Genomic DNA, 14,350 nt, shown 5'->3' with positions numbered 1-14,350 from the left:
TTCGTGCTACAAAGACACGGATGCTTTCTTTAGCCAAGCCTTAGATTTGACTCCATTATTAAATATACTGAAAAAGCAGCGTAAGTGTATAAGTGTATAGGCAAAACGTTTTTCATGATATTACCCTGTGGAGTTTGCATGTTCTCCCCGTGTCTATGTGGGTTTCCTCCGGGTGCTCCGGTTTTCCCCACAGTCCGAAGACATGCAGGTTAGGCTAATTAGTGGCTCTAAATTGACCGTAGGTGTGAATGTGAGTGTGAATGGTTGTTTGTCTCTATGTGTCAGCCCTGTGATGATCTGGCGACTTGTCCAGGGTGTACCCTAGACCCCGAAGCCGTTTGTTTTCAGGATAATGGCTGGCTGATGAAATTATTGGCTGGCTAGCTGACTCAGCCAAAACCTTAATGGCTGCTGCAGCCACCAAAATGTTTATGGCTACAAATGGCTGATACTGGACGTCACTGCGTGGCATATATCCGGGCGAATGGATCAAACAAATGGGGGGAATAAATAGCAAATTACCACAGGTCCCCTGGTCTCTTACTTCATTGTAAATATAAATCTAGCAAGATTGTAGTTCAATGCTAATAATAAACTAATCTGGATTGTTCGAGGAAGGCATCTAGCTATCTACTCTCACTAGCAATGACCAGTGAAGGACTGGCAGCTATCTTACTATGATGAAAGTAGAGTGGTGGAGTACTTTTTTTTTTATCAATCTCGAAGTATGTGAAACAAACAAACAAACAAAAAAAAATACCTTTACACTTTCCCTCAGCAGCGGCAAAGAATGCAGCCATCTCGTCGATATCGGAGTCGATTGATGCTCTGGGTGGGTTCCCGGGTTCCCCAGTGTATCGTGGTAACGGTGTGAGGGGCGGGAAGCCAGACAGGTAGTCACAACGGCAAACTTGTGGTGGCTCTCTGTGCTGTGATATCAGTTCTAAATCTCTACAGTGTATGCCTATACGTCTCTATTGTGTTACTACTAGTGTGTACAGTTGATCATGTTTGTCACTTTTCTTGTAGCTCATGATGTGGATAAACCCATTATTTGATGTACACAATTCTTAGTGGCTCAGCCAAATTTTATTAGACAGCGGCTCAAATTGGCTTACAAAATTATTGGCTGGCGGCGGCTCAAATTCTAAATGGCGGTTTTAGCGGCGCCTGGCGGCGGCTTCGGGGTCTAATGTACCCTGCCTTTCGCCTGTAGTCAGCTGGGATAGGCTCCAGCTTGCCCGAGACCCTGCACAGGATAAGCGGTTATGGATGGATGGATGGATGGATGGATGATATTACCCGAACCATAGCTCTCTTTAAGTCTTGGGGGGGGGAACCCCCCCAAAAAAACCTATGCCTATATGACAAACCACAAACCTTATATCATGATCAGGGTATTTATTTATTTATAAATGTATTTTTGTAGGAGTGTGACACGATGTATGACTCATGCTGTACCTGAATTCATGGATTTGAATTCACGTTCACAGTTAATAATGACACCCCTGCTTGAAACAATCCAAACAAACAAACTCCAAAATCTGATTAGACACAATTTCCCTCCCAAATATCTTATCTCGCTCAGAAATACATCACATTATGCAAGAAAAATGCACAGCAACCTTCCCTTTTATGGTATCTTTCGAAGCAAAAGAGGAAAAAAGCATGATGGCGTGATACAAAGAAGGGTGTGGGTTTAAGCAGAAGGATGATTTGGAAAATGAAAGGGTCATTTTTCTTACTTCCTCATCACAGTCTCAAAGTTCAGTGGTGGAGACGTGCTGCTTCCACATGCATCATAATTCATTCACAGTATATTATACTGCATTGTCTTTCCTCGTGAACACATTGTAAATCCCTCGTGAATGTCAATAATTTAATCAAACATGAGCAAAGGTGATTGCTTTTCTTTCATAGCCGCATATACATAATGGTAGTGCATGTAAGGAATAAAACATGCTGTTATAGGAAAATAATCGACAAAAAGTGATGTGATGCAGCCTGATACAAAGTGAAAGTTGATTATTTTCCTATTACAGGATTTTCCAGAGTGTTTTATTCCTCTTTTGACCACAGTGATTTGTTAACGAGACCGTCAATGACGGTGTAGCTCACTCCGGCCCTGTCTAGTCCAGAAGGAACGATCTAAAGTAGGCCACCTTGTGCAATAAATGTTGCAAGCTATATACACTATATACTCATCTCATTATCTCTAGCCGCTTTATCCTGTTCTACAGGGTCGCAGGCAAGCCGGAGCTTATCCCAGCTGACTACGGGCGAAAGGCGGGGTACACCCTGGACAAGTCGCCAGGTCATCACAGGGCTGACACATAGACACAGACAACCATTCACACTCACATTCACACCTACAGTCAATTTAGAGTCACCAGTTAACCTAACCTGCATGTCTTTGGACTGTGGGGGAAACCGGAGCACCCGGAGGAAACCCACGCGGACACGGGGAGAACATGCAAACTCCGCACAGAAAGGCCCTCGCCGGCCACGGGGCTCGAACCCGGACCTTCTTGCTGTGAGGCGACAGTGCTAACCACTACACCACCGTGCCGCCCATTACACTATATCCACCCTAGGAATACCTAACTATTTACCAGAAAGAATCCAAAACGGCGAGGAATTGACTGAGAAGACGCGATTTTTGTCGAACTGCTCATTAAGACTTAATTAGTCCATAACTTCATTAATAATTGTAATGAAGCAAATCTGGGTTGAAGTTATGTGCACCCTAGGTTCCCCTACCTTCATGCCACAAAGAATCAAAATCGGTGAAGAATTGAGGGAGAAGAAGCGATTTGTGTGGAAACTGTTCGTTAGGGATTGATTAATGACTCCATATCTTCATTATTAATTGCAATTATGCACATTTGGGTAGAAGCTATTCATATGCACCCCAGGCAGACCGACCTATCTGCCAAAAAGAATATAAATCAGTGAAGAATTGAGACAGAAAAAGTGATTTTCGTGAAATGTGGATGGTGCCGGACAACACATGATGGCATAAACTCATCACCTGTTGGCCAGATGAGCTAAAAATTACCGTTTTATGTATTAAAAATCGATCACATTTTATCCTTTTATAGTTTCATTTAATGTTTAGTAGCATCCATGAAATATAGATTGTACATTATAGCAGCTATAAACAGTTGTTTTCTCACCAGCCTTGCTTTTTTCCTCTCTCTTGAAGTTAATAAGACAAAACAAACAAACAAACAAACAAACAAAACCTGCAGGGTAACTGCAAACTCTTCTGTCCTGGACTTACAGTACATACTGTTACAAAGCGCTGACACTGGAGACTCCTTCCATACATAAATGTTCAATAAACATCATTATATCAATGATCATGTGTTTTTTCTTTTGTCTACATCCCTGTGAATGAAGAATGAACTGTTACTATAGAAACGATAACGTTTTGATATAAACAAATGTGATTTGCAGCTGCACGACTGTCAGAGAAAATGAATCAACACCTTCTGACTAATCAGACTCTACTGATATAAACTACAACATATAAGCCGCTCAGATGGCATCTGATCAGGATGAAAGCGGAATAAAAGGGGAAACCCAGGGGAAAACAGGAAGGACAGGACGTTTGTGTGCGTCATTAAAGTTTCAGTAGTGGCAGTGTGGCAGGTGGTCTGTTGGCTCGGTGTGTGTCTGCTGCCTTGGCCACACTGCTAATCTGGTTGTCAGCACATAGATTAATGATCTGCCCCGTGCCCTGTTCCTGCCCTCCGACATCAGCTCTTTAAACATCCTCCTTGAACCAACGTAGCATATCATAGCGCACGTCTCTGAATACAATACACTTATTTCTGTCAGTTAACACGTACATCACAAAAAGCTGGGTTTAGTTCTGGAAACAGAGAACAACTAGCTGGTTAGATGTTGCAATTTTCTTTCTTTTTTGTTGTAATTGTTTTAATTTTATTGTATTTAAACTGTTTAAATTTTATTGCAGTTTAATATTTAAACAAGTTAATTAAATGTTAAGTTTAATATTGACCTAAAATAAAATATTTCCATACAACATCTAGCTGCAGTAGTTTTCATTTTACATTAAATCCTACACCCCTGTGCAAATTCAGTCAAGAGCAAAAATTTGCACACCCTTAGGTTAAATACATGAAAACGTAATAGTGATATATATTAATTCTGTCCACATTCACTGGATATGAGCAATTGTGTGCTCTGATTGGCTACTCTCTACTACTAAGCTATCAGCTCATGTACCATGAGTAAAGAAAAACAAAATGGTGGAGTGTGTTGCTGAACCAACCGAGGATGAAATAAAAACTCTACTCAAAAACAACCCCCCAAAAATACAAAAGAGCAACAAAATATGGAATAAAAGTATTTGATAGGAAGGATGTATCTTTTTTTTTATTTTTCAAGAATTATTATTATAGCATTTTTTCACAAATTGCTACTGTCATTTCACCGGTTTGTTTACATAAGCAGAAATTATTTTGACGGACGTTTTGTATAAAGTTTTTAATTTTCGATTTTGCAAAAAATAAAAATGATCCATTTCTCAAAATCCAGTGAATATGGATAGAATAAAACAGTTATTCCACTCAATCTCATTGTACATGGCTTATACGTGCCTCTCGGTTATCAGCTCATGTACGACTCAATTTCGTGAAATAACTGTTTATATATATTGCATGTTCTCCCCGTGTCTGCTTGGGTTTCCTCCGGGTGCTCTGGTTTCCCCTACAGTCCAAAGACATGCAGGTTAGGTTAATTAGTGGCTCTAAATTGACCGTAGGTGTGAATGTGATTGTGATTGGTTGTTTGTCTCTACTGTATGTGTCAGCCCTGCGATGACCTGGCAGCTTGTCCAAGGTGTACCCCACCTCTCGCCCATAGTCAGCTGGGATAGGCTCCAGCTTGCCTGCGACCCTGTACAGGATAAGCAGTTATGGCTAATGGATGGATTAACAGTCATTTCTTGAAGTTGATGTGTTGGAAGGAAGGAAAATGGGCAAGCGTAAGGATCTGAGCGATTTTCACAAGGGCCAAATTGTGATGGCTAGATGACTGAGTCTGAGCATTTACAAAATGGCATATCTTGTGGGATCTTCCCAGTATGCAGTGGTTAGTACCTACCAAAAGTGGTCCAAGGAAGGACAACCGGTGAATCGGCGGCAGGGTCATGGATGTCGAAGGCTCACTAATTCGCATGGAATTCCAACACAAGCACACCTCATTTTACTTAATGAGGTACTAATTAGGTGATCACCTGAACCAAATCATATTTAACAAAGAAAAATATAAAAAACACTGCTGTGGTCATCACAATCCTTTTGCAATAGGACCAGTTTGGATGGCAAAAACAGTGCAAGTAGTACCTTAAATTTAATCGGACTAGAAAAATATTTATTCATCATGCCAAAGGATTAAATGTCAGGGTTATTCCACCAAACATTGATTTCTGAACTCATCCGAAGTTCAAACATTAGTACTGCGTTGTTTAAAACTGAATATGATCTTGCTTTTGATGCATTATTCGAGGTCTGAAAACACTTTTTTTTTTTAAATATTTTTGACCAGTTGTCATTTTGTGCAATTAAATGCTCTAAGTGACAATATTTTTTATGTGGAATTTGGGGGAAATGTCAGTAATTTATGGAATAAAACAAAAATGTTCATGTTCCTCAAACACATACCTGCAAATTGTAAAACCAGAGAAACCGATAATTTTGCAGTGGTCTCTTAATTTTTTCCAGAGCTGTATATAAAGTCACAATAATATCAGAGTTTGCATCCCCTTTTCTAATTATGATACATAGGTTTATGAGATGCATGTAATACATCACCTCCACATTAAACCTGACTTACTGTCTGTTATAAATCTGCCGGAAGGTATCACATACTGTAGGTGGGGCTTGAGAGGCTTGTGACAGTGGGCAAACTGATTTTTTTTTTTAACTGATTTTTCTGTTAAATTCACCTTTTGTCTTGTACTGGAAATTGGACACACATTTTGTTTTTGCTTCTTGGATTTGTAATTTTTAGATTAACTGTAGAATCAAGAGATAAGGTTTTAATTTTTCATCCAGAAATCATTGGGGGTACAAACTTGTGTACTCAGGCATTCAACGAAGCAAACTTTACGAAAGAAGAAGAAGCCTTTATTTTTACCACATGCACACTTAAGCACAGTGAAATTCATCCTCTGCGTTTAACCCATCTGAAGCAGTGAACACATGCACACACACCCAGAGCAGTGGGCAGCCACACTACAGCACCCAGCCCAGGATGCAGTTAGGGGTTCGGTACCTTGCTCAAGGGCACCTCAGCCCAAGGCCACCCCATGTTAACCTAACTACATGTCTTTGAACTGTGGGGGAGACCAGAGCACCCGGAGGACACCCATGCAGACACAGGAAGAACATGCAAATTCCACACAGAAAGGCCCCCCGTCAGCCACTGGGCTCGAACCCAGAACCTTCTTGCTGTGAGGCAACAGTGCTAACCACTACACCACCACGCAGTGGTAACTATGGTAATATGTGTCTCTTTTTTTTAATCCCTCCTACTCCTCTCTCTCGCTCTCTGTCGCGCAGGTGAGAAATCTTCTCGTGATGAACAGGTCGCTTGTGCCATGTTGGCCACCCAGCTGGATAGCTTCCTGGGTGGAGAACCTGTCCAGCACAGACAGGCGCAGGGCTACGAGTCACCTGAGTTCATGAGTCTTTTTCCCAGGGGAATTAGTTATAAGGTGAGAAACCAAGCTGCGCACAAACACATCTATATTACTACATTATACTACGTTATACTGATTCAGTTACTTGTTAAAAAATGCTTTCTTTGGTCACATAATATTATGAACACAATTTAACGTGTAATGGATTTTCAAAATAAGTAATTCTAACAATGTATAAAATGCCTTCTAAAATTACTATGACATGTTATGAATGTATTCATCGGCCATTATACATATGGCCTTCATAGAAAGTCTTCCTGAATATTTCTTATGACATTTGCGATCACTATTTATTCACTGTTCAGCAGAGGTGGACAAAGTACCCAACTTCATTACTTAAGTCAGAGTACAGATCCCACTGATCAAATGTTACTCCGATACAAAGTTGTCCAGTCAAATTTTTACTTAAGTTAAAGTAACGAAGTACTTGCTTTTAAAAATACTTAAGTATTAAAAGTACATTTTCTGTCAACACATAGTTGTATTATTGCCATAATGCTTACAAAACCTAATGCCGTTACCAAAGACAGAAATGTGAATTCACAAAATGAACACATGCTGTGCATCTTGGTGGTTTAATGTTAAGCTAGCTAGTCAGTGAAACTCCACCTGACATGCTAGCAAACTCTTTTCAAATTCGAAATCATATTGGGTCGCGAACGCTACTAGAAAAGAAAGATTTCTACATTCTGTTTATTTGGCAAGATTATGCTAAAACATTTCTGAAAGGACTTCAGATAAGTTAACGTTATTCATGTTAGCATAACTCCGTTTTTACATGCTAACTACCAGTGTCCAAGTTAACTAGCTATGTGTTAACGTTAGCTGTAGACAAGGCTACGGCAACTTGGCGGGCAAATCCATAGAAAGTCATTTGACTAACCAGACTGCATAGCTATTGCAATGTTATCACTAGCTGTAAAAGCAACTTTGTTGCAAGCTTTCTCTTGGAATAAAACATTTACAAACCTCAATATGCTTCCGCAGGTTGGATGGCGAGTTTTCGGCAAACAAAGAAAGCATTTAAAATGAAATGAATCTTTAATCCTTTCAGAAAATTGAAACATGGGTTCTAGGTAAAGCCATGAGTGCGTGCATTCTCCAGAAGAACCGCCTCCTTCCATTCTGCCATCAACTGATCGTGTTAAATAACGCTGCTGAGAAATCACTGAACTTGACTTTATCCAGTCTATGGACGTGACATGACCCTAGTGATTACTGATCAGCTGTCTCAGTGTCACTTGCGAAAAACCAATCACGTTTTAGAAAAGAAAAGAAAAAACAAAACCGCTTCATAGTAATGAGTAACGAGGACCTTGACAGAAATGTAGTGGAGTGAAACGTACGATATTTTTGTCTTTCAAATGTAGGGAAGTTAAAGTCATGAGTTTCCAAAAAGAAAATACTACTCAAGTAAAGTACAGATACTCAAAGTCTACTTAAGTACATGTACTTCGTTACTGTCCACCTCTGCTGTTCAGTAAGAACATGTAATAAATAGCAAGAGTGATGGCACACTGACTCAATGCAGAGATAAACACAGGAATATACAATACCAGGCTATATACAATACAAGAACATGACAAATGAGAAACTGAAGATGGTTGAAATGACACTCTTAAAAAGATTCTTGTTGTGTTTTTTGAGAAAAATGAGGATTCCTGGTTACAGGAATGATTCTACTTGGAAGCCATTTTGATGGGAAACACTTGTTAGCTCATCTGGTCATAAGGCCAAAGAGCTGTTGCCATGGCGTGGCGTCCGTCGTCCGTCCATCATCCACAATTCAGTTAAATCGTATCTCCTCCATCAGTTCTCCATGGATTTCTGTTCCGAATGTTTTATTTGAAAGAATTCATCAAAACTTGGTCATTGTTTTGTCAATTTTTTTGCTAATTAGTTACTAATTAGGCCAAATTCACAAATTTTCCAGGCCTCTCACTAGAATTTTATCTTCTCTCTCATTTCTCATCTGATTCCAGTTCCGATCTATGTTTTGGGTAGATCTTCCCTTGAGGAACAAAACTTGGTCGTTAGATTGTTGATTTTCCTGTTGCAAACAAATTGTTTACAAACTGTTTTTTTTTTTATTAGCTCTGTCCGTCTGAAACACCCTTTTTCTCAGCAACCACAAATCATAGCCACTTGGTACCAGTGTTGTCATCGAGCCACTAAACTTTGAGTCTGAGTCCAGTCTCGAATCCCCAGTGTTCAAGTCCGAGTCAAGTCAAGTCCAACACTCCAACCGCACCATTTGACGATGGCTGTTTTAGCCCCATTAACATTAGTTTGTTCCTGAACATGACGTATGAACAGGTGAATGTGCTTCTCTTTGTCAGGGAGTGTGAAGTATTCTGTCAGAGATGGTTGGGAGACGGATGTAAGTGCAGAAGGTGTGTTTATTAATACAAGTGAAGACAGATAAACAATCTAGAACGGCAAGCAAACTCGTAAAATGGTGAAACGGGCAATCGGTCGAGCGAGGCACAAACAGGCTATCGTAGACTCGGCAGGATCAAAGACGAGAAACAGGGAATCAGGGATCAGGAAACCAAACAAGGAAATAAGGCTCGGTAATGTGTCAGCAACGCAACTCAATACTTCGCAAAGTGAGTGTGTTTTCACAGTTTTTATATAGGTGCACTGATTGTGCCTTACTCCTGTGCAAGTACGAGTTGTTTACGGCGTGCACGAGAGTCCGCTTGGTGCGCGCGCTGTCCAGAGTGCACACGAGAGCCTATCTGATGCACGTGCCAAGGCGTGCAGGTGTAACACTCTTACACGAAATTAGTACAAAATTAATGTAAATATAAATATCTTATGCCAAATTATTATGGCATGTTACAAAAAATAAAGAAAAAATTCGAGTCCTCATCTCCATTTTCCGAGTCCGAATGCAGCTAATGCACGAGTCTAAGTTCAAGTTGAGTCACGAGTCCTTAAAATTAGGGCATGAGTCGGACTCAAGTCCGAGTCCTGGACTCGAGTACTACTAGTAGAGCTGTTAAGGCCCTATAAACATAAGAATTGTGCACAACATGATAAAAGCATGAAACTTTCAGGGTTTGTTCTCCAGGGCATAACAATTAATTTAAGATCTGGAGGCGCTCTCAGTTTGACCTTGGAGGTCATTTAGAGGTCATCGACCCTTGTTATGTGCAATTTCAATGGACAGGATTAAAAATTGGGGCATTTTATCATACAAATGTGACAAAAATTGTAATTACATGTGGATTTCCATTTTTCTAGGTCATGAGGGTCCATTTATAGTGATATTACACTTAGAAGTCAAGGTTAAGATGAAGGTCACTCTAAAATATGTGATGTGTTATGTCAATTTCAACAACTTTTATGATTTTGTAGCATATTGCCAAGCAGTATATACTTTGTAATTGTAAAATGACTTCCAAATGAGTGATACAAGTGATACAGGCCTAATGTGAGCATTCTAATCATTGCAGTCTCCAGAACATGCACAAAGGGCAGTACACTTCAATTCTGCCTTTTTGCATTTGCAGTGACCACAACAGCCCTTTTTGCAACCACAATGCAAAAGCTCATAGCACGACTGTGAGGCCTCAGGTAGTGTTGTCCAAAGTGGCTGCCATCCATCGTCACTGTTAACCCATCCCCAGTCTGAAGGACTTGGCAACTGGGGCCTAATAACCAAGGCAAGGTTCCATACATGAGCCTGATACATGGCTCGTTTGATGTGTTGTCTCAAAGCAGCTTGTGTAGGGGGGATGTTTTCCAACGATCTTGACTTTCGTGTGAAAAGATGTTTCCGTGCCTCACTGACACCTACACATGCACTTGTTCTGTCATAAATGAGAACAACAAAGCGTTCCAGCTGTGACAAAGACAGGTCACTCAGTTCTTGTGGCATTTGCAACATTTCATGAAAAGCCTCCGTGACTTCTGGGTACACAAGCCACGTGTCCCAAGCAGTCTTTTTACCACGGCCACAGAATGCTGATGTTGTATCACAGCCAGTGAAAGAATGAAATGCGAGCAAAGCATCGCTAGTGGAAGGACCAAGAGCAGCAACCACCTTGTGGATGCCAATATAGCAGAACGTTCCAAAGGCTATCCACACTACCTGGGTATCTATCAGTTACAGTTCATCTGCCATTTCCCAATTTTACGTTATTATCATTACGTTTTTTGTTTATTTCATTCATTTACCTCTATGGGTGTATATCTAATTTATGTTTATTTACTTGATTATGCCTTAATACATGCATATTTATACTTACTGTACATTTTTAGCAAAATTGCTCCCAAAAACACACCCATTTCAGCTCTCATGCATAGAAATGTCCTATTGATGGCCTCAATGACCTCTAATTGACCTCCAAGGTCAAACTGAGAGCGCCTCCAGATCTTAAATTAATTGTTATGCCCTCAAGAACAAACCCTGAAAGTTTCATGCTTTTATCATCTTGTGCACAATTCATCTGCTTATCTGCTCTACTATACAAGCCTACTTGGTACCAAACTTCAGCTTGGGGTTCTATACCATGCATACTGTTTTCAGGTCTGTTGCACATCAACTTCCTGTTTACCGACTGAATGTATTTACGAAACATATAGCATGGATTTACAAAATTTTCGCAACATTTTTTTCAGCAACTACAAATCACAACTGCTTGAAGTTTGGTACCGAGCTTCAGCTTGGGGTTCTATACCGTGTATACTGTTTTTAGGTCTGTCGCACATCGACTTCCTGTTTACCAAATGAATGTATTTATGAAACATATTGGGTGGATTTTGACGCCATTTCAAGAAGCAAAATGCTATTTCAAAATGACAGTTTACCAGGATGCTACGTATTTGAAATCCCTGGGGAGAGCACTGCTCTTTACTTACTTGTTGATTTCAGTTCTGATTGTTTTGTTTGAAAGAACTAGACCTTCTGCATAAAACTTGATCATTGTATTGTCAATTTTTTTTGCAAGCAAATTAGTAATTAGGTCAACTTAAATTTTTTTTCTTCTGACTAGAATTGTATCTCCTCTCTCATTTATCATGTGAATTCAGTTCTGATCGATTTTTTTGGGTAGATCTTCCTTCAGGGAACAAAATTTAGTTCTTTGTTGATTTTCCTGTTGTGAACGATCTGTCATGGAAGTTGGTCCTCTCTCACTTTGTCACATTTCAGTTCTGTTTGATGTTTTGGTCGTCATGATGGCTTTGATGGCAAGTCAGATGAGCTCCTACGTCCTTGATGTTATGGTTGTAAGATTCCCCTCCCCTAAGGGTCTGGCGGTGGCCAATAAGACAAAAAACATCATATCACAATACTTCAAGATATTTTCATGACCCAAATTACTGTATGTGTTGTATATACACGGGCGATTGCTCTAAGACAACGAGGGAGGCTCAGCCTCCTCTAAAAATGACGAACATTGTGTAGGATGAATTGCGCTAGGCTTATGTTATAGCCGACCTTATAACATTGCTATTTCAGATCCAGAATCATAGAAATATATGTGCTCAACCCAACTACAGTGTGAAATCATTCCGTTATAACTTTCCCCAGTTTGCCTAATGTGTGCGTGAGTTTTTCCCCCTCGTGACAGCGCGATGCAGCCCAGCCTCAGTGGACGTCAATGGCATTTGGGAGCTATGCGCTTTTCAATATCAAAATGCAAGACGATTATTGGACAAATACTGCGAAAATGCCCGCCCCACAGACTCCCAGCCTCACAGTGGGAGGGACATGGCAGTTTCCGCGAGGAGACTGGTGATTGGTGAAACCGGCCAGATATTTTCTTTGATTGACAGCTCGTTTCAAATATAGACAGGCAGCGGTGAATCTCAGTTCAGTCCCATGCGGATTCGCAAGTGCTGTGGTGTATTGTAAGAGATCAGCTTACATTTCGATTTCATTCATTACATACGGTTTCTACCAGCTTTTTTAGTTTGTATATATTTTCATTGTAAATAAAGTGTAAATATAGTGTTGTCAAATTTGCTATCTTAGTTCCAGAAATTTCGTTTATTTGAGTGACTGAACTTGAACTTGAGGGGGCTAGTCAGCTAGCAAGAAAGCTGCGCACGGATGCCAAGCATTGCTGATTTAATTTTGGCGAAGCCATTTGCCAGTCTTCCTTTCGAGGAAAAAATTAAAATTAAAGAGCAGGGTAGACCAACGCCTCAAATTGACTTGGTGAAAAAGGTAGGGAATAATACTCGTTCCTTTCAGCTCCCCTGGTACGAGAAAGTGAATTGGCTAACAGCAAGTGACCCACATCAACAACAGTAAATAGGCTACTTTAGTAATATGTCATGGATGGACCAAAAATATAGAATCTATTTAAAATGTTTATGCTGAGTATATTATATTGGAATATATATTTCTCTGGATATGAATTAAACACAGCTACAATTTGGAAAACATTTTTAAACAAAAACACAGCCGAGAACATTTCACACTACAGACCTGGATTAAAAGTGAAGGGTTATCAAAATTGTCAATAAAACATTTCTCAGTCAAAATAAGTAAAATATAGGGAAAGTGTCATTGAATGAAATGTGTGGCACCCAGCTCTATGTTTGGCTCCCCAAGGTCAGTGCTTGTGCCTATTCCAGAACACTCTGCTGTTACTGCTGAGGTTCCTGACAAAGAGCTGCTTTCAATAATGATCAATTTTTAAACAACATGCCACAATTTTAAAATATAAAATGTTAAAATATACCCCCCCAACACCACCATCATGTATATTGGACAGTAGGCTAATGGGCCAAAAGAACCTGTTATTTCACAGTTTGTGACCCTGCCAACAATCAGCCAGATCAGAGGCAAGAGTATGGGCAAAATTGATGTGTTTTTTCTTTTTTCTTTTAAAATCTGGAAATATCGTAACCAACCAGCCTCCCCTGTTTGAAAGACTACCAGCCGCCACTGTGTATATGTGTGTGTATATATTTGTAATTCATAAAATAAAACATAAGTACATTTTTCAAGAGCTGCATACATTGGCCAATTTCTCAATATTGTATGTCCCGGAAGAGAAATGTTTCAGTGTGATTCATTAACACCCTTTCAAGAAACACATGCCTAAAGGGGTGGATTCTGTGGTAAGTGTTTCTACATCATGATGAAACTGGACTTCCTGTAGTGAGTCATCCACCGTTACAGTCAGTTAACACATTTAACCGAGTGTTAAGTTTGTGTTCAAGTTGTCACGATGAGAAAGAAGAACAGAGAACGTTTATGTGCTGGACTTATTGCTCAAATAGGAATATTGCATTGTGTAAAATGTTATGTTGTGAATAAAGGAGCATCCAAGATCTTCAAGTGTTTCAAACTTACAGTGAAATGAAAAGAGTTATTTGTGTGGGGTGCCAATAATTATGATCTTTCAGTTTTACATTTTGAAACAAAAATACATTGTTAGATAAAACTTTACAGGACATTTAGTGCATGTGTTAAGTTTTTTTTTTTTAAATCTACTCACATTATATATGCAAAAGTATTAGCCCCCCATGCAAACTTTGTTATACATTTCTATTTTATGACTTCTACATTATCGAGTCAAAACATTTTAGAGTTGCAAACATTTGTTTTCTAGTACAAAATTAAATGTTACCAAAAAAAAAAGTTTTGTATCT

General features: G+C 39.6%; 1 protein-coding gene across 2 annotated transcripts in view; it reads left to right on the top strand.

Moving 5' to 3' along the window:
* The window catches only part of capgb (capping protein (actin filament), gelsolin-like b), a 43,874-nt gene that overhangs the window by 13,673 nt on the left and 15,851 nt on the right, over positions 1-14,350 (top strand). For both annotated transcript variants that reach the window (XM_060939226.1, XM_060939225.1), the window contains exon 3: positions 6,594-6,748. In XM_060939226.1, coding sequence (XP_060795209.1) covers positions 6,594-6,748 — 155 coding nt within the window. The remainder of the gene's footprint in view (positions 1-6,593; positions 6,749-14,350) is intronic.

This window comes from Neoarius graeffei, chromosome 14 (genome assembly GCF_027579695.1).
Source record: "Neoarius graeffei isolate fNeoGra1 chromosome 14, fNeoGra1.pri, whole genome shotgun sequence".
NCBI classification, from domain to species: Eukaryota; Metazoa; Chordata; class Actinopteri; order Siluriformes; family Ariidae; genus Neoarius; species Neoarius graeffei.
Note: the sequence above shows the minus strand (reverse complement) of the source record. Positions and strands in the feature narration are given on the sequence as shown.